The sequence below is a fragment of the Mesoplodon mirus genome (genome assembly GCF_964341445.2).
Source record: "Mesoplodon mirus genome assembly, chromosome: 2".
In the NCBI taxonomy this organism is placed as follows: Eukaryota; Metazoa; Chordata; class Mammalia; order Artiodactyla; family Ziphiidae; genus Mesoplodon; species Mesoplodon mirus.
Window position 1 is genome coordinate 45761301 of NC_138977.1, and position 27174 is coordinate 45788474.

The following is a 27174-nucleotide window of genomic DNA, read 5'->3' on the forward strand; positions in this document are numbered from 1 at the left end:
GCGTTACGAAAGGAAACGATTGCCATGCTGCATAAAGCCTTCTTCCTGGGAAGGCGCGCGCGCTCCCAACTGCTGCAGGAGCACAGTGATGAGGACTGGCAGCAGTGGCAGCCGGGGCTCCCCCACACTCAGTTTAAAACAAGCACCGAATGTCTACTCACTGTTGAGAGTTTAAGAAAAAAGTCTCCACACTCAATGTGACTGTCTTTGGAATTCTTCGTTTCATTAAGGTTCTCACAAAATACAAAGCTCAAATGTAACCGTCTACGTCCACCACAAAACAGAATCAAGTAAGGGGTTAGCACACAAACAATGATCTTTTTCATTTTTAAAAATATAAATAACAACGTTCAAGGTTTGACAGTTTTCTCCTGTGTGTGTTTCTCTTTAAGGCTTTATGTTGCAGACCCTTAAGTACGCATACCTGTCCTCAGGATACACTGCCCACAAGCAGGGAAGGCCACTGTGGGTACATACCTGAGGGTGACACGCACTTATCCATGTTGCCTCAAGCCTGTGGAAAACTAAACAATCAGACACCCTCCGATCAGTTCACACAGTTTCATTAATTTTCTTTCTACTACGAAGTAACAATACAAAGGGGTAAGTTCCCAGCAGCATTCAAGCTCTCAGAAGATCAATCATGAAGGGCGAGAAGGAAAAGACAGGCTTTTTCCTGGATGGAATTTTTTCCTGTTATCCAGAAAAACCCCCATAACCCATAGAGTTTAAAGGCTGGCTTGTACTGAAACATTTTTCAGATTAAATAGTGTTGAGAGAAGGGGTGGTCTTTTTTCGTTGGGTCCTGGAGAAGAGGTTAAAGTGGAGAGGTTACTGTTGGAAAAATACTACTGACAGTCCACCTTCCCACAGCAGTCACGTCACCGGCGAGGCCTGGGGGCAGAGCCAGGGCCCCTGCCTTGGGCACGAAATCCGAGGGAAGGCTCTCCAGCAGACACTTGACCTGCTCCTGGCCCAGCTTGATCTTGTCGTCCAGCTCCCGCTGCTCGATGAGGAGTGTCGACTTCATTTTCACAAAATGCTGGTAATCCTGGAGTTGCTCGTTGGAAAGGTAATGGGCCAGGATGTCCAGTACTACGCGCTGTCTCCGGTCCACGTTCTCCTTGAGCTCCCGGGCGTCCTCGTGCTGCGCAGCCAGGACCTTCCTCTTCTCGTTGAGAGAGCTCTGCCGGGGCGAAACAAGCAGATCAGCAAAGGGCCAGCGGAACGGGGAAAAGAACCGAACTGCCCACAGAGAGACCTTTTTCAGGACGGTGCAGTGTCTAAGTTTCTATTTTGATTGTCGCTCTAAAGTAAGGAGACTCAGTTGTTTGAAAATCAGTTCATTACCTTTATGTTGCAGATATATGGTTCTCTAACTTATAAAGTCATGTGGCAGCTGTAATTTGAGAGATTATGTTAAAATTGGCTGGGGTAATGGCTTTACTTTAAGGCTTCTAGACTTAGAAGAACAATCAGGATTCCATTTATATGAGGTCCTTAGAATAGTCTACAGTCATAGAGACAAGCAGCAGAATGGTGGTTGCTAGGCCCTGGGGGAGGGGAGAAAGGAGGGGGAGTTGTTGTTTCAGTGGGTATAGAGTTTCAGTTTTGCAAGATGAGAAAGTTCTGGAGATCTGTTGCACAACAATGTTAATATAGTTAATACTACTGAACTGTACAGCTAAAAATGGTTACGATGGCAAATTTTATATATAGTTTACCACAGTTAAAAAATTGAAGGGAAAAAAAGCCAGTCATCAAGGTACCTTGAGTGTTTACAAGTATTTCCATTTTATAGTGGTTCTCAAAGTGGGCACCAGCAGCATCTCCTGGGAATTTGTTAGAAATGCAAAATTTCAGGCCCCCTTCCACCTACTGAATCAAAAGCTCTGGAGGTGTGGGGCTCAGGGGTCTGTGGTTGAAGGAGCCTTTCGGGTGATTCTTTGCAGTTAAAGTTTGAGAACCTCTGCCCCAATCCATAATCAACAATGGGAACATCATATTTACCATCTCCGAAAAAATCAGTTTCCATTTTTCAGGCCTCTGAATCTAACATGAGAGAAATTCTATTTGACAATGATGGCAATTTCATATTCTGAGAGGTTTTTTTTTGTTTTTTTGCAGTACAAGGGCCTCTCACTGCTGTGGCCTCTCCCGTCGCGGAGCACAGGCTCCGGACGCACAGGCTCAGCGGCCATGGCTCACGGGCCCAGCCGCTCCGCGGCATGTGGGATCTTCCCGGACCGGGGCATGAACCCGTGTCTCCTGCATCGGCAGGTGGACTCTCAACCACTGCGCCACCAGGGAAGCCCCTGAGAGTTTCTTATACAGACCCAATGGTAAGATAGTGTATTATCTTTAGACTTTATAGAAGTCTTTAATGTGGCCTTTTACTCAACATGCTGACATAAAATGTCATTAACATTTTTTTTTAAATTTTACATTTAACCAGACTCTTCAGGCTAAAGTGACTGAGAAACTTTAAAGTGGAAATTAATCAAGAAATAAGAATATTTAAATATATATCTCAACACAGATTAGCTTATGTAGGGTTATGAAGGGCTCATGTGTCTCTGCCCTAAACTCCCCTTGAACTGGCTTGTCAGATCTTACCTAATAATGCCTACAGGAAAAGTGCAAAGTTAATAGGTTAATCTTACAAATATCTCCATTTTCATAGGCTTCCTTCTCCTAATCAGAAAAACACACCTAAAAAAGAAACCCTTAGGGACTGAATTTGCAATGAAGACATGTTTCAAAATACTGTAGGGAAGTAAGTTAAAAAGTGAGACCCTCTTCCTCACCTTTAAAAAATTATGAAATATTTTAAACATCAGTATTGTATAGAGAATGGTATAATATCTGTGTACCCATCATTAACAGTGCCAGATCTTAGCTTGAACATTTTTCATATTTGCTTCAGTTTAAAAACAAAATATTCAGTTGAAGCGTTATATATAGTTCTCCCGATCTCCGTCTTCCCCCTCCTCCCCTCATTGGTAACTATAATCCTGAATCTGGCATTTATTGAACCATTTATTCTTCCTTTCCTTATTCCTATTTACACTTTTATTTAACAAAGACTAATAATTATAAAAACTAATACAGATATATCTTGCAGGTGAGCAAGCACTTATCTGTACTTGAGAGTGTGTACGTGCATTTAAGTGCTGAGATGTTCCAGAATTGAATTCAACTTATCTTCCCGTAAGAATTGCTCTAGGATTGCTTATTTCAGATACCTGTGGCATCCACCCAAGCGACTGAACAGGAAACTTGGAATTACCTTCTGTTCTGTCCTTCCCCTCATCTAACACGCCCTGCTAATTCAAACTCGTTCTCTAAGTCACTCCCTATTCTCTATCTCCATGACAATGGCCCAAATTAACAGCCTAAACCCATCTTGCTAGACCATTACAATAAGCCTACCAACTGTAACATCATTCTCACCCCTCCCCAGGCTGATTATGTCATGAAATTAGTTCATGGCTCTCCAGGCCTACAGGCTAAAGTCTAAAGTACTACCCGTAGGTCTTTGTGATTATTTTCTGCACTGGATACTGTTTACCCCTTCAGATCCACTCTCCTCTGCCCTGCTCTATGTCTAGGAAAGCTGCACCCTGCTGGCTGCTGGTTTTGCCCAGTGGCAGTCATGGGCAGGAGGCTGGAAGCTGCGAGGGAGAAGAAATTGAGGCCTTTATCCCTGGCTCCCTCCTTGCCAGGGGGTGGTGGCTACAACCTTTCACCCAGGCCTCAGTGCTGCAAGTCAGCTATAGCCAGAGTTCTGATAAGGGCCCCTTCCTCATGCTGCTCCAGGTCCAGAGGTAGTGATGGCTTCCCCACTGATGCTAGCCCTGGGGGGACAGTGGCTTCATTATCCCTTGTTGGTCTCCCTTAAAAACAAGTAAATCAAGGAAGCACTCTGCTCTAGACATACCAACCACATGTAAATCAATTCTTAAACACGCCACGGTCTGTCTGGACTTTGTCCATGACATTCCTCCTAAATGGTAAAGCCCTTTCCCTCTTCGCCCACCTGGAATTAAGAAAGTCCCCTAGACTCCATTCAAGTGGCACTTGTGTGAGGTCCTTCCTGACCACACCACACTGCATGAGAGGTGCTCTCATGGCTCTGAGTTTATCGCTGTGCTGCAGCATACTAAATACAATTGCTGCTTCTACACTGGTTACATTGGTAACCAGAATAACTGCCACTACCAGTTATTCCGGTAAGTGCTGTCATGGACACAGCGGGCGCATCTTCACCAAGTGCCCACGGCCCCTCACCTGCAGATTCCCGAGAGCCTGAGCTCACGTTCCTGTGCCCTCTCCTCATCCCAAACAGTTTTGTCGTCCCTCTCCCTTTTTTTTAATGTCAACCCCCATCATACTTTTACCTTTCCTTTTTCTGGGATAAAAAGGAAGGAAAGAAACTCTGGCACCCACATTTTTAACTTTCCTAAGTATCCCTGAGGCTGAGGGGTCAGCATGACATCTTGGCGTGGAAGATCCTTCTCCTCTGTTCCCTGTACGTTGGAGTCTCTCCCTGCCCCGGAGAGATGGTGATCATCTCTAGAAAGGCTCCTGTCTAATCATACTTCTCTGGGTACATGGGCTCAGGGAGGAAAATTGTTGAGCGGAATTGTTAGGCGGCCTACCCTTTCCTCGTTGCTGGCGTCTTCACCAAGGCCGCTGAGGACGTTCTCCACGCGGGCCAGGCGTCCTGAGAGGGAGAGCAGCAGGTTCACCACCTTGTCCAAGTCCCCGATGAACATCTTGTACTTGTCGATCTCATTGGGCTTGCAGAGCTCACTGATCCAGGCCTCCACCTCTTCCCCCAGGGCGTTATTGAGCTTGATGTCCATCAGCAGGCTCCCCTTGGCTTCCTGGAGGGTCTCAAGCTTGTGGGTGAGGCTTCCAATCAACTCCACCTGGAACGAGAGAGGAGACGCACAGCAAAATTTAGCCAGCTGAGTGGTCAGTGAGGGCAGGATCCACTTCTCCCAGCTGCATCCTTCCTGTCTTGTCTTCGAGGCTCAGCTGGAGGCCCCCCTCCACTCTGCGTGGACTGCCCCCAACATAAGGCCACAGCCTTCCTTCCTTTCCCTGAATGTCTACAGCTGCCTTCTCTGAACCTGTTCATTCCTCACAGGCCAATGCGTGATGACACATTGCCTCGGAACGTTTTCCAGTTGTGTCGTGCTGTGTACAGCGCTCTCTTCCCAACTGGTGTGTTAACTACTCACTTTGAAAAGTCTTTTCAATATGTGTTCTCATTTGATCCTCACAACAATACCGAAGGCAGGCAGGGTAAATATTCTTAACAAGTGGAGCAGCCGGGAGTCAAAGGAATTAGGGAATGGCCTAAGATCACAGAGCTGAGTTGAGTATTAATCACAGATACCATTCGTGGAGGAATGACCATGAGCCAAACACTGTGAGCAAGTCCATGGATTATCTCACCTGGTCTTCCCAACTGTCTTGTAGTAGATACTACTTTAGTTGCACAGTGCGCTAGCTGAGGAAACTTTGACTTAGGGAGGTGACGTGAGGCTAAGACACCTACACTGGTGGGGTGGGGCTGCCGTGAACTCAAGGCAGCCTGACTTCGGGGCCACCCTTGTACAACCATTGTAAATATTCATGAGACCTTTATTCAGAATTCAGTCCCTTGTTCTGTCCTGCACTCACTGTCTCCAGTGAGCAGGGCTATGTAATCTGCCACCTTACTTACAAATTTCCATACTATGAAACAGGATTACACAAATACCCAGTATGCTTAACTGAAGGAATGAAGTAAAGGTCTTAATGGTTTCAACTTTGACTTCATTTATATGAAGTGTCTACTCTTACTTTGTTGCAAGAGAAATTAGACTCCATGGCTCTTTAGTCATTTTTCTCTTCGCCTGAGGTAGCCATATGGAAAAAGAACATCATCTTTTTTTGGTTAAAACCTACTTCTTTACCACTAACAAGGTTCCAGCTCAAAATTTATATGTATGTATATATGTGTATATGTATGTATGTGTGTGTGTGTGTATGTGTGTATATATAAACCCAAGCTGTGTGAATTCAGTTGGAAGAAAACAAAGGGTCACAATTTCTACGTTAGAGTAAATCTTCATTTTAAAGGAAGGAAGAAAAAAAGGGAAAAAAATATTTTTGAATAACCAACTGAAGGGTACTGACAACTTTGTGTACTGTTTCTTCAACATGAGCACCAGAGAATACAATAATCACAATGATGAGGAAAATATTTATTTTTCCACCATCTGCCCCCATCTTGGAGCTGGACTACCAGAGGTACTTCAACTAAGTAAGGTTCCCAATGTCCTTGAAATGTTCAAGTTCTGGCTTTAATGGTGACATCTTACTGTCTTCTCAACTTGCCTAATCCCAGAGACTGAAGGGGGCTTAAAACATTCCCATCTGCTGCACCGACTCATTATGGGTTATAATCTTTGGCTTTCTACAAGCAGTTAAGACAAAGTGGATACAAAAGACAATTTTAGTAGTGGAAAAAATGTACAGTATATATTATTCCTTAACTGAAGAGTCTGCGCTCAGAAAAATGCAGGTGGGAGAGAATATCATTTAATTTTCCTTATATTCCCTTGGAAAACTCATCATCTTCTAAAAAACAATTCTGGCTGGCAGCTATGGTATTTGCCTGCAAAATAACCTGCTAGATACCTCCAGGAAAATGCCCGGGGCGGGGGGGGGTGACGATCTTGCACTGCGCTGTCTGTGCCTATGAAGAGAATGGCAGGGATACTGGAATGGAGAGAAGGAGGGGAAATAAATAGTACTTGCTGTTACATCTCCCAATATCCCTGCTGGACAGGGTTCCACAAGTCAAATGTCACCATTCCTGTCTTTCAGATAGACGATGAGAGAGACTGACATCTACCTGAAGTCAGCCCAGGAGTTTTTAAGCCTCGTAGCTTGCATTTCCTAGGCTTGCCACTCTGAATGTTACCAGAGGGTACTTTCTTATAGAAAACCAGGTTATGCCAAATCCAAGAGCTAGTTAACTAAGCAACAACATTCTTATCACGTCAACCTCAGGAAAAGGCCTTCTGCTTATTCCAACGTTTTGGGATCCATTTCAACCTCACATCTTGAGAAGTGTACTTTCTACAAAAGGAATTAAAAAACCAAAGAGTAGAAAGAAAAGAAGGCAACAGCTTCATGTTTTCCATTACTCCTATAAATATGACTTCTTCTGAAACTAATATTGTGTCATTTCTGGAAGGAACTCCATTCTAAAAATCCTCATTATGGCTCTCAGTAGCTAGCATTTTAAGAAATAGATGTGATGATTTTTAATTTGCAATGAGCATAAACCAGTAAGGATAAGTCTGTCCTCACATGGGGTGAGTGGTGAAGAGTGGGGAGAACTCTTCCTCTGAGTTTCCACTGACCTTGGTGCACTAATTTTCTCAGGCTCCTTCGATCTAAGCAGGGTTCATAATATCCTTGAAATGTCCAAGTCCTGGCTTTAATTAAAGGTTATGGGTCAGCAGTGCTGGAAGGGCAGCCACCAAGCGAGCAGGGTTTGATGGGTAAGGACGGGTCAAAGAATTTGACACAGCTGAACAGCCATCAGGTTCAGAGTCTAGCCCATTCAGTCTTTCCTCTGCAGACCCTGTTGGGTTTTGTTTGTTTTTTTCGTTTTAATTTTATTGGAGTACAGTGGATTTACAGTGGTGTGTTAGTTTCAGGTATACGGCAAAGTATTTCAGTTATACGTATATTCATTCTTTTTTAGATTCTTTTCTCATATAGTTTATCACAGAATATTGAGTAGATTTCCCAGTGCTATACCAGTAGGTCCTTGTTGCTTATCTATTTTATATATAGTACTGTGTATATGTTAATCCCAAGTTCCTGATTTATCCCTTCCCCCCACTTTTCCCCTTTGGTCACCGTAAGTTTGTTTTCAATATCTGTCAGTCTGTTTCTGTTCTGTAAATAAGTTCATTTGTCTCATTTTTTAAAAATTAGATTCCACATATGAGTGATATCATATGATATTTGTCTTTCTCTGACTTACTTCACTTAGTATGATAATCTCTAGGTCCATCCAGGTTGCTGCAAATGGCATTATTTCGTTCCAGTCTATGTCTTTTGGTTGGAGCATCAAATCCATTTACATTTAAGGTAATTATCAACATGTATGTTCTTATTGCCATTTTGTTAATTGTTTTGGATTTGTTTCTGAAGATCTTTTTTCTTCCCTTCCTCTTTTGTTCTCTTGTGATTTGATATCTATCTTTAGTGTTGTGTTTGGATTGCTTTTCTTTTCTGTGTATCTACTGTAGATTTTTGGTTTGTGGTTCCCATGAGGTTTTGATATAGCAGTCTATATATGTGCAAGATTGTTTTAAGTTGCTGGTCTTTTAATTTGAAATGTATTTCCGCTATCCTGCATTTGTACTGTCCTCACGATTGCTGGTTTTGATCTCATATTTGTGTGTGGATGACTTCCTACCTTTATGTTTGCTTTACATACAGTGAGCTTTCCCATTCATAATTTTCTTGATTCTAGTTTTGGCCTTTTCTTTACTGCCTAGAGAAGTTCCTTTAGGATTTGTTGTAAAGCTGGTTTGGTGGTACTGAATTCTCTTAGCTTTTGCTTGTCTGTAAAGCTTTTGATTTCTCCATCAAATCTGAATGAGAGCCTTGCTGGGTAGAGTATTTTTGGTTGTAGGTTATTCCCTTTCATCACTTTAAATATATCATGCCACTCCCTTCTGGCCTGCAGTTTCTGCTAAAAAATCAGCAGATAATGTTATGGGGATTCCTCTGTATGTTATTTGTTGCTTTTAATATTTTTTCCTTTGTCTTTTTTTGTAAGTTTGATTAATATGTGTCTCAGCATGTTCTCTGCATTTATCTTGTATGGGACTCTCTGCTCTTCCTGGACTTGAGTGTTTCCTTTCTCATGTTAGGGAAGTTTTCAGCTATAATCTCTTCAAATATTTTCTCAGGCTCTTTCTCTCTTCTCCGTCTGGGACCCAAATAATGCAAATGTTGGTTTGTTTAATGTTGTCCCAGACGTCTCTGAGGCTGTCCTCATTTCTTTTCATTTTTTCTTTATTCTCTTCAGCTGCAGTGATTTCCATCATTCTGTTTTTCAGCACACACATTCATTCTTCTGCCTCAATTATTCTGCTATTGATTCCATTTGGTGTATTCTTCATTCCAGTTATTGTATTGTTCATCTCTGTTTCTTTGTTCTTTAAATCTTCTAGCTCTTTGTTAAACATCCTTGTCTCATCTTGATCTGTGCCTCCATTCTTTTTCTGAAGTCTTGAATCATCTTTGATATCATTACTCTAAATTCTTTTTCAGGTAGGTTGCCTATCTCCACTTCATTTAGTTGTTCTTGTGGGGTTTTTTAAATCTTGTTCCCTTGTCTGGAACATATTTCTCTGCCATTTCATTTTGTCTAATTTTCTGTATTTGTGGTCTCCTTCCTGCTGGCTGCAGGATCATAACTCCTCTTGCTTCTGGTGTCTGCCCTCTGGTGGATGAGGTTGGTCCTGGGGCTTGTGCAGGCTTCCTGGTGGGAGGGACTGGTGCCTGCCCACTGGTGGGTGGAGCGGGGTCTTGTTCCCCTGGTGGTCAGGGCCGTGTCAAGGGGTGTTTAGAGGTGGCTGTGAGCTCAGTACACCTTTAGGCAGCCTGTCTGCTGGTGGGTGGGGCTGTGTTCCTATCCTGCTGCTTGTTTGGCCTGAGGCGTTCCAGCACTGGAGGCTGTAGACTGTTGGGTAGCACCAGGTCTTGATGCCAAAATGGCAACCTCCCAGAGAGCTCAGGCCAATCATTATTCTTTTGGACCTCTGCCACCAGTGTCCTTCCTGCCCCCAGTGAGCCACAGCTGACCCCTGCTGCCCAGGAGACCCTCTAAGATTCGTAGGTAGGTCCAGCCCAGGCTCCTATGGAGTTACTGCTTTGTTTTGTGTCCCAGTGTATGTGAAACCTTATGTGCACCCCCCAAGTGTGGAGTCTCTGTTTCCCCCAGTCTTGTGGAGCTCCTGCACATGAGCCCTGCTGGCCTTCAAAGCCAAATGCTCTGGGGGTTCCTTCTCCCGATGCCAGACCCTCAGGCTGGGGAGCCTGACGTGGGGCTCAGGACTCTCACTCGTATGGGAGAACCTCCGCAATATAATTATTTTCCAGTTTGTGGGTCCCCCACCCAGTGGGTATAGTATTTGATTATGTCATGAAAGCGCCCCTCCTACCATGTTGTTGTGGCTTCTTCTTTGTCTTTGAATGTAAAATATCTTTTTTTGTAGGTGCCAGTCTTCTTCATCGATGGTTGTTCAGCAGTTAGTTGTGATTTTGGTGTTTTCGTGAGAGGAGGTGAGCTCATCCTTCTACTCTGCCATCTTTTTCAGAAATGAGGGGCTGCTTTTAGTTTGGATGCTTACTGTCTCTTTCCTCAGCATGTGCTGGCCGTTATCCCCTTGATATGAGGTGTGCAGGTGCAGTGGTCCTTGTGCGCTCCCAGGACAGTGGGGTCAGCTCTTGGCACCTGCTCTGTTTTGGTTTTCAAAGACATCAACAGTGGCAGAAGAACCAGAAGCCTGTCTGTACAGGAGCTGATGTGTACTCTGGGCTTCAGGGGACAAGGAAGGACAGAATAAGATGAAAATGTCTAGGGGTGATACAGGGAGGCTTCTGTGGGAAGAACCAATATACATTTTGCGGCATTCTGACTTCCGAAAGCTGTTGGCTGGGCTGTAAGTGTCATACATCACAGCTCGGCATATCTGCTAATACCAGTATTACTGAGCAGTCACACCAGTCACTCCTGGCTCAAAGGTGGTACCTTTGGATGGTATTTGAATTTTTCAAATTTACCAAGCCCTTAAAATATGGAGATTTGGATTTTAAAATGTAGTTAAGAGGGATTTGAGTAACTGAAGGCAGCAAGGGAAAGTTCGCTGTATTAAATAGACATTTCTATGCCAGGCAGATCTCTTCCAAAAAAAAAAAACACACACGAAAAAACTACCAACTTACACCCATAGAATTCAATGGGGAGAGAGAAGAGGTGTTTCAATTAAAAAAATAACATTAGTCTCTCAGGAGCTAATTAATTTGCAAAATCATTGACATGTATCCACTTCTTACCTGGCAGAAACTGTTAACTCACCCTGCATGAGCTGCTACGTATAAGGGTTCTCTCTGTAAACATGGCTTAACAGATCCTCCCTCGCACCTCACCATCTGCATGCAGAAATCTTGCTGGGTCCTGTCCCACCTCCTCCCTGCTCCGGCACCAGCTCAAACAAACACTGGACCAGAAGTCAGGAGACCCAGCTCTGACAGAAAACTCACAGTCAGGCCAGTCACCTGACCTTTTGTGTCTGTTTTCTCATCCACTGCAAGGGCATCCTAATGCCTGCCTAAAACTAATAATAATGTTTAGTTACAGAGCTCTCTGTCTGTGCCAGGCACTATTTAGGTGTTTTCCTATTCAGTTACTACTCACAACAACCCGATGAGACGGGTACCGTTATTATCCCCCTTTTATGGATGAGGAAAGGGAAGCGGATAGAGGTTCTGTCACTTGCCCAAGCCCAGGCAGCTAGAAAGCAGCAGCACCAGGCTTTAAACCCAGGTCCTCCAGCTGCAGAGTTCAGGCTTCTGATCGCTACATTAAAACAGCTCAGAGGAATGTGGTGAGGCTCAGCTAAGATAAAGCGTGTGCAAGCACTCTGGAAAATATAAAAGTATTATACACATTCAAGTTGTTATTGTGTTGCGCTATTGTGAAGATTACGCAACACCTGGAAGAACACACACCAGTCATTTGGGCAGACGCCCCTAGGGGAACATACCCAACTCCCCCCGCCCCCCCCAACACTGCTTTGCTTTCTGCTGGGAGGACTTGTGCTGACAGGGTTGCCAATAACATCACTACACACACAGCTGGCCTCGACTGATGGCCTGTCTCGATCTAAAAAGAGTAATTCAGGACCCTTAACCGCATGGCTGGGGTCTGGGGACAGAGTGGAGTTCAGGCTCCAGCTGGTAAAAACTGGGACTAGATGAAGACATTCAATATGAGGATCCAGGCAGCAGCATGTGACTGTTTTCTTTAGCTGCATTTCACCCCACAGAGAAGTCAGGGGCAGTTTCTGTCCTGAGGAAACCTGCATCCCACGTTGTGTGACCTATCAAAGCAGAAAGGTTGCGGGGGCCTGACTGCCACTTCAGATATTCTCTAGCACATTCTCTGTCAGGAATGGTTCTTATTTCCTCTTGGGAAGGCTTGTGACCAGAAAGTTGTGCAGTCTCTTGGTTCTGGGTGACAGGAATCTCTGACATACAAGAAATGTTATTAAATTTCTTTAAATTCAACAAAACATCCTCCTCCCTCCCCGATGACCTCCTTGTTTTTCCTATGTCTGTTACCACAGTCACCTAGGCCAGGAACTCGGGAGCCAGCCCTCCTCCTTCCTCTCTTCCATGCTCCGTGTCCAATCTGCTACCGGATTCTGTCCCTTTTGCTTCCTTTAAAAAAAAACTAAATCCATCTGTTTCTCACTGCTCCTATCGCAGCTCCCTTAGGCCCGCCTCGTCGCTTCCTGGCCCAGGCAGCTGTAACTCCCTCCCAACTACCCTCTCTTCCTCCCGTCTCGCTGCATGCACAGCTTCCCTAAATGTAAATCCACCGCATCTCCCTCCCCGCTGATAAATCCCCGGGAGAGGGACTGATGGTGGCCAGATGGCGGGAGCCCACGCCAGCCTCTCTCTCCTCCTTCCTACAGCGAACACCCCTGTACCCTGAAGAGGGCTCTGCAAGGTTAGCTGTGGCAGTGCGCCAGGGAGGGGAGCCACGCCTGAAGTACGACCCAGAATGGGTGAGTTTCCTGCTTCTCCCCCTTTTATGTTCTGGTTCTGCCCTGGAAATAGCCTCAATGCTGAACTGCACAGAGGGTGTGGCATGGCAGCAAAAATGCTGCTTTCTGTGAGATAAAGCAGGTGGGGGAATCCTGTTTCTTCCTCTTCCCTCTCTCTTCCCCCACCCAGCCCTGCCCCCCGAAGTGACTCTCCTTGCAGAGTGCACGGTGCAGTGGTGGCACAGGCACTTAAAACCCCAAGAGAAAACCCTTCTTTCTGTCCAGAGGAATGGGGACAATGACCCCATGGACCGAAGAGTGTGAGGGGAATCCCCACGATTTTCCTCTTATTGAGGATAGTCCCAGCCATGCAGAATGGCATGGCCGTGCAGGCTGCCTTGACACCACAAGAACTTGTTGTCCTATTTCTAGCCAGAGACCCAGGTAAAGGGGCTGCTGGGGGGCGGGGGGTCAGGTGGGAATACTGAACAGGAGAGAGCAGGAAAAGGAGACCCCCTAATTAGGTGTCTGAACTGCCTTAGGTCCGGGCTTACCCTCAAGCTGCACGTGTGTGGGACAGACCCAAAGCAGCACGGCAAAGGCTTTGAGAACTGAACTGTGACAGAACAACTCACCCAAGTCCCAGGCTCAGCCCTGAAAGGTGCCTGTGTAGGACAGTCACATATAAGACAGCAGAGGCTCTGAAAACTGAATTGACACTGGAACCAACAGCCAGAGGTGGAACAGAACTTGTAGCCTGAACCTAACTAGGCTACCTGCTAAAATAAAACAAAAAATCAACATTCTTCAGAGGATTTTCACAGAACCCAGGACTTACACCATAACACTCAAAATGTTCAGGTACAATATTACCCAGCATGAAAAGAACCAGTAAGATGTGAGCAGCTCTCAGGGGAAGACAACCAAAAGGTACTAACCCTGAGATAACCAAAACGGGAGGATAAAAGCCTTTAAAATAGCTTTTGTAGCTATGCTCCATAGTAGAAGTAAACACTCTTGAAATGAATAGATAGACACTACAAAAAAATGAATGGAAATTTTAGAACTGGAAACTATAATATTTGAAAATTAAAAAAAAAATCACTGGCAGAATAGAGGCAGGAAAGTCAGTGAAACTGAAGATAGATCAATAGAAATTATCCAATCTGAATAAACTGACAGAAAACATTAAAAAACATGAACAGGACTTCCCTGGTGGCACAGTTGTTAAGAATCCACCTGCCTTGGGGCTTCCCTGGTGGCGCAGTGGTTGAGAGTCCGCCTGCCGGTGCAGGGGACACAGGTTCGTGACCTGGTCCGGGAAGATCCCACATGCCGCGGAGCGGCTGGGCCCGTGAGCTATGGCCGCTGAGCCTGCACGTCCGGAGCCTGTGCTCCGCAACGGGAGAGGCCACAACAGTGAGAGGCCCACGTACTGCAAAAAAAAAAAAAAAGAATCCACCTGCCAATGCAGGGGACACGGGTTCGAGCCCTGGTCCAGGAAGATCCCACATGCTGCAGAGCAGCTAAGCCCGTGTGCCACAACTACTGAGCCCGAGCGCCCTAGAGCCCACATGCCACAACTACTGAAGACTGCGCACTCTAGGGCCTGCAAGCCACAACTACTGAAGCCCGCGTGCCTAGAGCCCGTGCTCCGCAACAAGAGGAGCCACCGCAGTGAGAAGCCCGCGCACCGCAATGAAGAGTGGCCCCTGCTCGCTGCAGCTAGAGAAAGCCCGCGTGCAACAGCAAAGACCCAAAGCAGCCAAAATAAATAAATAATCAAAAATAAAAAAGTCCTAAAAAAGAAATGAACAAAGTTTCAGAGATTTGCAGGACAATATCAAAATGTCTAACATTTGTGTCACTGGAGTCCCAAAAGAAGAGAAAGAGATTAGCACATAAAAAAATATTTGAAGACATACTGGCTAAAAACATCCTGAATTTAGTGAGACATAAGTTTACAGAATCAAGAAGCTTAGTAAACCCCAACAGGATAAATCAAAGAAAGTTAGGCCCATACATATCATAACCAAACTGCTGAAAATCAAAGATAAAAAATTTGAAAGCAGCCAGAGAAAAGCAACACATTGCAAATAGGAGGAACAAGTATTCAACGGCTGTGCATTTCTCATCAGAAACCATGGAAGCAAGAAGAAGTGGGACATTTTTAAAGTGTGAGAAGAAAAAGAATAGTCAACCCAGAATTCCATATCTACTAAAAATTCTTTAGAAATGACAACAGAATATAGACATTCTTAGATGAAGGAAAACTAAAAGAATTTGTCACCAGCAGACAAATCCTTCAAAAAAGAAATGCTGGGCTTCCCCGGTGGCGCAGTGGTTGAGAATCTGCCTGCTAATGCACGGGACACGGGTTTGAGCCCTGGTCTGGGAGGATCCCACATGCCGCGGAGCAACTGGGCCCGTGAGCCACAACTACTGAGCCTGTGCGTCTGGAGTCTGTGCTCCGCAACAAGAGAGGCCGCGACAGTGAGAGGCCCGCGCACCGCGATGAAGAGTGGCCCCCGCTTGCCACAGCTAGAGAAAACCCTCGCACAGAAACGAAGACCCGGCACAGCCCAAAATAAATAAATTAATTAATAAACTCCTACCCCCAACATCTAAAAAAAAAAAAATTAAAAAAAAAAAAAGAAATGCTAAAAGAAGTTTTTCAGGCTGAAAAGAAGACAGACCAGAGGAAAACTTGAAACTTTAATAATAAAGCAAGAGCAACAGAAATAGGCAGCTGAGAACCATCTGGGTCACTAATGATCTCTTGGGGAAAGCCAGTTCTGAGGAATAACAAGTTTTTTTGCCTTTTGAAATATTCCACTAAGTCTCTAAGCCAAAGCCTTTTGGCCTTCAGAATAGAGAATCATGAGATCTGGTTAAGCAGATTTTTGCCCAATAGATATGGCAGGGTTTAGCCAAAGAATTGAAAGCCCTAAGTATTAAACTGTCTTTAGATTTTATGTATGTCAGAAGTTCAGACAGTGATTGTTTTATATTTTAAGTAATACTTATATTTACTTGGAATATTACAATTCATCATCTAGGATATATAAATAAAAAGTATATTAAAGCAGAACTGACTGAAAATGCTAGTTTCAAAATATTAATAAATCAGGATTCTAGTTTCCACTGACTCTTAGTTTCATGCGTAGAAATACATCTTAGGTTTACTAACTTTAAACATTAGGCAACAAATTATTACTTTGCAGAAGTTGGTGGAAGGTTACATTCTGCCTTAGAACCATCTTGACCAAGCATCATGTTTTAAAACCATCCTTAGGGAAAAAAAAAAGTTTGTTATATATTGGGAAGAGAACTGCATTTTTAACTTCATACTGAATATATTAATAGATGCCTTCAACAACATCAATTAAAGCCTGCATATTTTCTCTGTTTCCAGATCAGATATGTAAATGCAAGTGCCACACAAATTCTATTACACGTTAATAAACCTGTAGTTGATTAAAACAAAAAAATCTCATAGGGTTCTCCACTGCCACACGGTAAAATCCAAACTCTTTGGCATTTCAGACAAAGCCCCATGTGATCTCCATGACCTGCCCCCGTGGATCCTCCCAGCCTTGTCTCCTGCCATTCATGGCCTTTCTTTGTTATTCTCTAAATTTGGTAATTTCTAATTTAATCATGAGACTTTATAATACATTCCCAAATATCAGACCTCCTGGAAGTATCTTTCTTCAATACATATGCACTCCCCATGTTTTTTCACACAACTACCTCTTCTCCCATGCTGTTCCCTTTGTCTTGAGTGTCCCCTCCTTCTCTTCTTGTCCTGGCTCACTCTGATTACTTCAGTGTAAAATGTGACAACATTGGCGTCAGAGCAGTTTTGTGTAAAGAAGGTAATAAGGCACTAAGTAAAAAAACCCATAGCCCACATCCGGGATTAAGAAATGCTTGACAAATGGTACCTACTGTCATTTCCTGTGAGGACTAATCCTCTTATTCCTTCGGTGTTCTCAGGCTAAAAATACTTCTTGCCACATAATCCTCAGAGTGAGAGGGTGATAATAAAGTGACGAAAAAACAGTTAAAAAGTAAAATTAAGATGGGGAGGAAAAAGCAACAAGTAGTTTGCCACACTGCTACTGTAGATCAGAGTATGTCTACACGCAAAAAAACAAAACAACAAAACCTGTAAAATGTTCAGTTAAAGATGTCCTGGCAACTTGGTACTTACAATGGTGTTTATTATAGCTCCCTCTTTGGGATAGATATAGACAGACTATAGCAATGTGGTTTTTCCCCCCAGTCCCATTAAGTGGGAGCCAGGAGGCGTGCTATGGAGCAGGCGTGTACATGGGGAAACTGGGCTGGGAGAGCATGCCTTACGAACAGCAGCTGCATCGTATCAGCATGTCAGCCATGCACTGTGAGCCCAGCGAGGCTGGGACTGTAGAAGGGAGAAGGATACCACTGATGGAGGTGCTTCTACAATCCTTCAGTCCTCCTGCCCCATTGCTCCCTGCTCCCACAGTCTATATCCTGTGGTCTCATTCCAACACATAAACAAGAGAGCTTAGGACACATATCATAGAATAAACGAAACAGAATCACGTAAGAAAGTTTCTCCGGGAATTGGCACTACTGAGAAGCCCTTACATTCCCGGCTCAGCATCAGGCAAGCTTTAACAGAGTCCTTTCCTTTTCAGCATGCAGGCCTGAGTTGTATGAAGAGTTGTGAGCACAGTGGCAGGCAGCCCATCTGGGGCTGCAGGGAAAGCAGCCGGGCAAGAACTTTCTCCCCTTTGGGCACAGCCGGGCTTAGATCTCCATGGCGTATGGGAAGACAGCAGCATCATGGTCATTCTTAAAGTGCTTTACATTTAAAATTTCTGTAGGAGCAGCAAATGCTAACAACTAAATTCCAATACTGTGCTTTCAAGCTGTTTATTGAGGTATGACAGAGAGTTGGAAAATCTAAAGAGGAACATTTCCTTTTCTTGGAAGTGTCTTTTGACAATAGGTCTCTGTTTCCTTAAAGTTTCTAGGTTTTCTAGTTTTCCTTCTGTCCATGAAACATGAAATGAAAATTATGGCACTGGCTGGTCAGCTGCTGAGAATAGTGCTGGGGTCCCTGTGTTAGACCAGGAAGCAACTATGTGACTTGTAGGAAATACCTTAATCCCTCTAACCTTCACTTCTGTCATTTATAAAAACAAAAATAACAGGAGAGCTGTGAGGCAATTGCTCCAAGTGCCCTGCAAGTTGAGAATCTCGTGATGGTTTGGTGAGGTTGGTGACGTGACAGGCCTTTTCCCCTCCTGCTGTAAGGGGCCAATAACCCTGCTAGGACCTCGACTATCTTTCTGGGGGGAGCAGAACAAAGGCCCCCTTTCTTTTTTTTTTTTTTTTTTTTTTGCGATACGCGGGCCTCTCACTGCTGTGGCCTCTCCCGTTGCGGAGCACAGGCTCCGGACGCGCAGGCTCAGCGGCCATGGCTCACGGGCCCAGCCGCGCCGCGGCATGTGGGATCCTCCCGGACCGGGGCACAAACCCCTGTCCTCTGCATCGGCAGGCGGACTCCCAACCACTGCGCCACCAGGGAAGCCCCCCATTTCTTTCCTTACCTTCTTTTCGTTGATGTCTGCCGGTTCCTCTTCCTCATTCACTTCCTCTGGCATAGCTTTGATTTTGTTCAGAAGCTCGGCCTTGGGAGCAGACACGCTGTAGTAGACAGGACAGTTGACCAACATGCCCACTGCTTCCTTGTCTTCACTGCTGGGTCAGAAAGAACAAAAAGTACAGCCACACGCAGCTTAATTTCACCATATGTTTGTCCATTTGGAAATGTGTAAAAAAATTATATTCAATATCTTCCCAGAAGTTAGGATGGACTAATAGGTATTTACTAGTGACTGCCTACTAACGTGTGGGGCTCTTGAAGCCAGCATACTCGGGATGGAAAACCACCAAGGGAAATATTGGGAAGGGGAGTGGGAGTCAGGACTACGGACATTTAACCTCTCTGCATGTTTCTCCTTTTGTGATAAACAGAATGATACTGACTCCCTGCTTCACAGAAAGACAACAGGGAGCCACGACTTAGTCACTGTGAAAGTATTTTCAAGGTGCTGCACAAATCTCAGGTTTTAGATTAATTATTTCCTACTCCTCCATGTTACCCATAATGTTTCTGATTGTCTACTATAACTGTTGCTTGGACACCTACCAATTTTCCTTTTCATGTAAGCCTGAGGCTCTATGTAAGCCTGGAATTTGGAGCTTGCTGGTCAACAGTGAATGAATACAAGATGTAAAATCTCCTCACTGATTACACAGCAGGGGGATTTCAAGGCTGGAGAACAAACTAGAAGTTGGGAACCTGATAACTATGTTCTTTGTTTTACTATAATCAAGGTGCCTTTCATACTCTATAGGTAAAGCCCTACTCACTGAATAAATGACTCTATGGATGTAATTAGGTTCTCTAGGAGAGGTAATCTTGTGACATTGTTTAACATCCAGACCATCATTTTACTATGGAATAAAGAACCACCAAAAAGGTGTTTTTACTAGTTTCCCGCTTGCTGGGGTTGTTCCTCTAAACAGTACAGTCATATTAATCCAGTTAATTGAAAAGATGGGGAAAAGGTCTTCTGATATAGTCCCCCCGCCAACATATATTCACTGCCTTACAAATAGGCTTCTTGGACGTCTATCTGATTAAACCTCACAGTGGCTATTTGCGCAGTCTCATGTACAACAAGGACAATGCTCATTTTTACCAGAAGATGGCGATGCCATCCTTTTGCAATTCCTTAGGAAGCTCTCAGTGCTGTAAAAGCTACATGACCATTTCACTTCTAAACTTATGTTCTCATGGATAATGCCAGGAAATGCTTTTCTAAGCATGTACTTGTAAATTACTTTGGTCTTCCTATAGTGAGTGATTGGAAGACAGCCACCCGTGGTGAACCGACTGGCACATCCACAGAAACTCATCTGTGGGTCCCTCGTGTACCCAGTGGATTGCCTTGCACATTATAGGTGCTTAAGAAGTGTCTGCTAAACACATGACCCTGGATAAGTCACTCCTCCTCAGTTAGTCTCTGTTTGCCACATCTGAAAAAGGAGGGGCTGGACAAGGTGACTGCTGAGGGCTTGTATCAGGAGAGCCTCCGATAACCTATCAGATAGCCTGCAAGTACCACACAGCCCTTTCCTTTCTCTCCTCCCCTGCAACTCAAAAAAAAGTGTTCCTGTTAGTAATTTAGTGAGGATCAGTTGGAAATTTCTAAAATGCAAGCCCAAATTTAGATGGAATGCTCTCTGCTTTTATTTAGTCTGGAAGCCACTAACTGGAGCTCCGGACTGTTGATCCATATAGTTTTCATTGAAAGTTTAAAAGAAAATAAAAACCATTCTAAATCTCTCCCATAGTAGTCCCTTTAGGAAATCAAACATGCAAGAAAATATTGCAATAACCCGGGAGAAATCAAAAGGAGGAAAAATACAGACTGCTCACATTCCTCTCACCGGCTGTGGGCAGGCGCTGGGATGCACATTACAGGACGGGGAACGCGCCGCTCAGGGAGCTTCGGGTGCAGACCCACGGCTAAACAAGACCATGGATGCACTCCTGTTCAGCCCCTTCCTGATGTTCAGGATGTGAGCAGACGCCCACCCTACCTCTTCAAAGGTGAATGTCAGCGGAGTAAGTCAATCTGTTTCTCTAGGCTGTCACGCTTTTTACAAGACCATGTTCACCTCGGCCGAGGGGAGGCCCCTGTGTGCTCACCACTTCCACCTGCCCCTCCCTCAGCACTGACCCATGTGGGGCTCTGTAAGGGCAACTCTGGCAGAACGGGCAGCTGCATGTGTGCTGAGTTTTTAAGGGCACTGTGTAAGCACTGAGAGTGCACAGATGCCATTACTCACATGTTCTATGACTTCAGCTGGGCATGGCTCTCATTCCTCTCTGCTTCAGTTTCCCCATTTTTAAAATGGAGATAAAATCGGTAGCTATCTCAGAAGGTTCTCACGAAGATTAAATGAGATAATGTTTACATACAGAATATAATGCTTGATGCAGAGAACGTGAACGATAGGTTATAAACAGTAATTATTATTATTATTACTATTACTACTTGTTGCTGGGCAAACAACTCAAGGTAGGTCAGAGCCATTCCCCTAAGGCTGAGATGGAATGTCAGTCTGGGGTCAGGATCTTTGGAAGCGGGAGAACCTCAGATAAGCAGTTCTAGACTTATCATCACCCCCGTGGAAGGAGTTCAATTTTAAGTCTCTTTGGGGACATGACCAGGGACTTACCTCTTAGCTTCACATCCTGGGAAGCTGACAGTTCTCTGCATGGCCTTCCTCTTTATGCTGTTTTCCTTCAGCAGATTAGCATCTCGTGGAAACAAACCTTCCATCAGGTCCATAGTTGTCTTCATTCTGGAGTCTGGATCCAAAATGTCTGCCAAGGATTTGTCTTGGTGGACAATTTCCTTGGCCAGAGCCTCTGTTCTCATGTCTTCTGAGGTCTTCTGAGGACCAGAACTGACATTCTTTTCTAAACTTTGAGTCCCACTGACTGTGTCGTGGCTGAGGCTTTGGCTCTGGATGGAAGGTGGCTGCTCTGGGCTTGGCTGCTTGCTAAGAGACCCGGCAGGCTGGGGCAGAGCCCCGGTGTTGGAGGGTGGGTTGGTCTCATTGGCCTCTGAACTCTTGATGGAAGTTTGGGATCTGGAAGCCAGTATCTGACTATCAACCAAATGGGCTGCACCAGGGATGGGCCTTTCCTTGGCAACTGTCACCTTGGCAAGTTTGCCGGAGCTGCTAGGGATATTAAAAGGGAATGGTTAAGAGTCAGCAGGAGGGTGAAGGCAGGGAGACGTTTGCACACGAGGGCTGTAGCTTCCCACACACATCAGGAGTTTCTGGGGTTGTTATTCCCCACAAACGGCAGGGTTCAAAAGGGCCTTTAACTAAGTCCACTAGTTGGTCACAGGGAGGTTGTGTGACTTTTTAAGGGGGACAGATCTAGCAGGAATTCAGTTTTGGTGAATGTTGCTCTTGGATTCCAGAGCTTTATGAAAGTGAGCAGAGGGTAGTGAAAGGGAACAGGTGGTGTTTAGAGGAAGTTACGACAAAGGTGCTATCAGACAATGTATTTTAGTGCTGTCCTAGGGAGTATGTGTTGGAAAGTGCCTCTTCCTCATTCTCCTGTTTTCCAAGCAGAGGTCTTCCCTAAACGTTAATGACCTTCAGCCTTACTCTTTATTCCTTCCTATGGACAGAGAGAGCGACTCTGCAAAGAGAAACTGACCATAGCCCATTCCTAGTCCCGCCTCTTGCTTTGGAGAGTAAGGTTACCTCCAGGCTCGCTCTTGCGTGCTCACACGTGTGCTTGCTGTGTGTGTGTCTAGCACAGCCTGTGACTAGGCGGGCACCCCTGTTTAATTTGGGGCTCAGTATCAGGAGGCCCACTTATACTCAGATAGGAGCCATATTCTCCAGGATCAGCTCTCTCAGTAATAAACGTGATCTTTTTTTGTCTTCTGAATGCCTTTTTCTTTTGCCTTATTTCTTAACGGGTTCAGAACTCTGGGCAGGGAAGAGGGATGCTGTTTATCTGGACCCTTTGAACCTGCCACGTCCACAGAAATGAACCTCACCTTGGCGCCCAAGGACTACTAAAATGACGACCACCAAGGTCAACAAATGGAACAGTTGTGCCAGTTTCGTGAGCTGGGCTCCTGTTAAAAAACCTCCACGGGGCTCTCCAGTGGCCAGCAAGAGGCGGCTCTGGGAAGCGTGGAGCGTGGAAATCTCTTACTGGGGAGGGAGACCCTTAACCTTGGCGGAGGGCTGCTCTCACCTGGCGTGGGGCTCCCGGTAGCCCTCGCTGTCCCACTGCTCCGCACACACAGCTTCAGGGGGAGGTGGAGGGAAGTGGTCCAGATTCTGGGCCGGGGCTTCCCAGCTGGGCGGCGGCGGCGCTTCGCAGGTGGGGCCGGAAGTGGCGGTGCAGCGCAAGTCCCTCACGAACACCTCGTCGTCGTTGTCGTTGTCCTCCCGAGGTGGCAGGGAGGCCAGCGGGACCGACCCAGAGATCCGGAGGGAGACCCTGCCCAGAGTGCCCGGGGCGCCGAGGGGCGTGTCCGGGTCGGAAGTGCTGCTCGGGCTGGGGAGGGCCTGCGGCTTGGGGTAGTGCTTGGGGCTGGCTGCGCTGTCCTCGGGGAGGCTGTCCTCTCGGACCGCGTGGGCCCGCTTCACCCAGGGCGGGGAGGGCCGCGTCCCTGCTCCCTCCTCCTTCCTGCGCTCGGGGCTGGGAGGCTGGGCCGGCCGGTGGCCGCCATTTCTGGGGGTCCCGGCTGGGGTGCAGGGCTGGGCGGCGGCAGCCTGTGAGCAGTAGCTCGAGGGGCCAGGGGCAGGCAGGGCTGAGCTCGGCGGTGCAGCCCTGGTGTCTGGGAGATGCCCTTGCGCTCCTGAGGGCAGGGGCCGGGGGCAAGGCATTCTGCTGGCCTGCCTTGGAGGGTCCAGCGGTCCCAGACCCCTGCCGGGAATGGAGGCACCACCACCTGCTTTGCAGCCCGAAACCCCGCAACGAGGGCTGGGATGGTGTTGGAGCAACATCTCTTCACGGCTGGAACAGCTGAATGGCCTGGAGTGGGATACAGACACATAGGTTAGCTCTGAAGAAAAGGGGCAAACACTGAGCCCAAGGTGCATTACATGGACGGGAAAAGCATGTGATGGGGAGAAGGAAGCCCGGAGAGGCTGCACACTGTCTTCCCTTGGCTGCTCACACAGAGAACCAAGTTTAAATGAGATGTCAAGTAGGCATAAACCCTGCAGGAAAATGTCACACGGCAAGCCTGGGGTCACAAGGCATTTCTTTTTATTAACCCTCGCTCATCACCCCATCTACCTCCCCCCATGCAAGCCAGCTTTTGAGCACAGGCTTCAGGATATAAAAGGCAGGAGCAGGTATGTTTCTTCTGCTCCTTTTAGGACTAGTTTGGGAACCAGCTCCTGACTCTGGGGAAAAGAATGCTGCCTCATTCTTCACAGGTGTGAGCCCCAAGGGGGAGGTCTGTTTGGAAAGTATTTGCGTGGGCTGCAGAATCTGAAGGGTTTATTTACAACTTGCTCTTAGTCTCCCAGTGTTTTCATTTCTTAAAATGGAAAGTAAGAAGGAAAGGGAGAGTCTCACCTAAGGAGCTAATAAGCAGTTACCTCTGGAGAAAGAGACTGACCATAACGAGCAAATAGGGTGCATGGTCGTTTAAACAGCTGTCCTCTAGGCTCTAAGGAAAAACCCAACCATTTCCAATACGTTTGTTAACGTGTTTGAAAGGGAAAAAAGGAGAACAAAAACAAAGAAAACACGTCTGCAGCACTGCCTGCCATGCAAGAGTTAATGTGAGGATAAAAATATCTCCAGCAAACCACCATAATTTGTAAATCCCACATTTGTAGCTCCCTGACTAGTGTGCAAGTGAATCTGGAGAGCAGATGGCATTTTTCATTTTACAGACCCGCGTCCTGAGGGAGCTGTGGCTCAGTCCCAAGTCAGAGCCCCAGCACAGGCCTGCCACGAAATCATCTAAGTGCCAGGTGAGGGCAAAGCAGCATAAAGAAGGAAAAGACCACAAAGAACCAAATTAGCTCTTCTCCTGCCATTATTTTTTCACTATAAACGCAAATGGTTGAGTAAGAGGCCCACCTTCCACTCAGATGCATGCCCTCCTCTCCCATCACAGATCCTTCTCATCTAGAAGCAGTTTCTTTACCAGAAGCCTGTCAATATTCAAGAGTGGCTACTCTGTCCTTCTTGGTGGGTTCCCAAATGGGTACACCAGAAACCCAGGGGCAGGAGATTCACTGGGGGTGCTCCTTACCCCCATGTCTTATTCCTTTTGCTATCCCCAGATCCTGGCGCAAAGTACCCTCTCAGTAAATGTCTGTTGAACAAACGACGTCTCTTCTGCCCAACTGCTGTTTAGACTGCAGGCCATGAACTATTTTTAAACTTAGAATCCTCTAATAGGACATGGAGTAACGGGAATCTGATGTTTTAAGGACCAACTCAGGTACCTTCATTTTGCTTTTTAAAAAGGGGAGACATCACTAAAACACACAATAAAATAACATTTATCTTTTAAAGATGTAGCCCAAATAAACTTTGATATAATATTTTTAGTTTATGTTTAATCTTCCTAGTTTACAGGAACCATACTGTAAAAAACTATATTTTTGAAGGTAATAGTTGAGTTAAATGCTTAGTTTGGTTGAGAATACTTCTTCCTGGTGATTGTTTTCCAAGAGTAAAGACTAGTATCATAAAGATTTTATTTCAGTCTCTTTTATAATAGAGTGTGAGAGACAAGCATCTATTGACATGTATCCAGTAATCTTAATATTCAGGAATTAAGTTTGATTAGTCTCATTTTTTTCCTTCATAGCATTTTTTTTAATGTGGTTTAAAAAAACCCCACATAACATAAAATTTACTACTTTAAATTCATTTTAATTTTAAATTCATTTTAAAATGTTCAGTTCAGTAGTGTTAAGTACACCAATATTGTTGCAAAACAGATCTCCAGAACATTTTCATCTTGCAAATCTGAAACTATATACTTATTAAGCAACAACTCTTCTTTTGCCACTCCTCTGGCCCTTGTAACCACCATTCTACTTTTCTATAAATTCGACTACTTTAGATACCTCATACAAGGGGAATCATAAAGTATTTATGACTGGCTTATTTCACTTAGCATAATGTCCTTGAGGTACATTCAGGGTGTAGCATGTGACAGCATTTCCTTCCTTTTAAAGGCTCAGTAATATTCCACTGTATGCATACACCACATTTTGTTTATCCACTCATCCATCTGTGGACATCTGGGTTGCTTCCACCTCTTTGCTATTGTGAATAGTGCTGCCTCGAACATGGGTACAAAAATCTCTCTTCAAGACACTGCTTTTAATTCTTTGGATTTATACTCAGAAGTGGGATTGCTGGGTCATACGATAGATTTTTAATTTCTTGAGGAACCTCCATACTGTTTCCGTAGCAGTTATACCATTTTGTAATCCCACCAACAGTGCACAGGGGTTCCAATTTCTCCACATCCTCACCAACACTTGTTCTTTTATGTTTTTTCGATCGTAGCCATTCTAATGAGTGTGGTTGTGATCTGCATTTCTCTGATGATTAGTGATGTGCAGTATCTTTTCATGGGCCTGTTGGCCATTTGGAGAAATGTCTATTCAAGTCCTTTTTGGAATCCAGTAATTTGATTTTTTTGTGGTTGACTTTAGTTTCACCTTAGACTTCAGACCAGCTGTCTTTTGGCAGAGCTCTAGTTCACTGTTAGTCTTCCCTTGTCTCTAGCTTTGAATTAATGCAGCCAAACTAACGTTCTCAGCCTCACCTTGACTGCTTCACTTTAGGCACAGCTCCAGGAGCAAGACCAACTACAGAAGGCTGCTCTTGGCAGTGAAGGAGGTAACCTAATACCCGCTTCCTGACCATGCTGGCAGTATTAGGTTGAGCTATCGAGAAGGTGAATGCCAGAAAAAGAGAGAAACATTGATTGAATGAAACATAGTAATAATTAAGGAACTGGCTTGAAAAAACATGGACAGTAGTAGGGAGGGTTTAAATGTATTACCATTAGTAATAACAGATGACAGTAGATAGTCCTATAATGCTGCATTAAAACTACATACAGGCATGTGGTTCAGAGGAAACTCTCTTTGGAAATTTCTACTTCTTAAGCTCCAAGTGAATAGTTTAAAGATTCTAATTCTGAAAAATTGTCCATTATATTTTTTCTACCGAGGAGAAATGATTTTGATGGCAATTTTTAAAATATGAATTTCCTGCTATTTTCTATCTCTAAGTACCTAAAATAATGATTTTAGAGCTTTATTTTTTTACTTCAGGTGATTCCTGCAAGTTTGTCTTGTTCTGTGAAGGCTGTTCATGATGCTCATTCTTTCCCTAGTGCTTTATTCAGCAGACCTGATCCTCTGGGACAGAGCCAGAAGAGATCAGCCACGTTTAAGAGAGGCCCCACGTGTGAGAGCCAGAGGATATACTTGAGAAGAGCATATCCATCAACTATTCTGATGCCAAACTTATTGGAAGTCAACCATTGCCTCAATAGCACACATTCAAAACCTATTTTGAATAGTATCATTCTTAGAGAAAGTCATCTGTAAATAAAAAAGAAAGCTCCCCATGGCCTAGACAAACTGAAGAGGTGGCACATGACACTATGAAACATCATAATATCACACTTTGATTTCTGGAAGA

The 27174-nt window shown here is 45.0% G+C and overlaps 1 protein-coding gene and 1 long non-coding RNA gene across 6 annotated transcripts in view; one reads left to right on the top strand and one right to left on the bottom strand.

The window, feature by feature from the left end:
- Positions 1-202: 202 nt before the first annotated feature.
- The window catches only part of SHROOM3 (shroom family member 3), a gene marked incomplete at its 5' end in the record, with an annotated part of 329672 nt that continues 302700 nt past the window's right edge, over positions 203-27174 (bottom strand). For 3 of the 5 annotated variants that reach the window (XM_082611412.1, XM_082611415.1, XM_082611416.1), the window contains 5 exons: positions 203-1186; positions 4662-4934; positions 18470-18620; positions 21174-21683; positions 22726-23511. In XM_082611412.1, coding sequence (XP_082467538.1) covers positions 818-1186; positions 4662-4934; positions 18470-18620; positions 21174-21683; positions 22726-23511 — 2089 coding nt within the window. In that variant the 3' untranslated portion in view covers positions 203-817. The remainder of the gene's footprint in view (positions 1187-4661; positions 4935-18469; positions 18621-21173; positions 21684-22725; positions 23512-27174) is intronic. The other 2 variants (XM_082611413.1, XM_082611414.1) reach the window with 2 other exon arrangements.
- Positions 7727-18445, top strand: LOC309798805. The gene is made up of 3 exons (XR_014293234.1): positions 7727-10374; positions 12792-12884; positions 13406-18445. It is a non-coding gene; the product is annotated as an uncharacterized lncRNA (long non-coding RNA).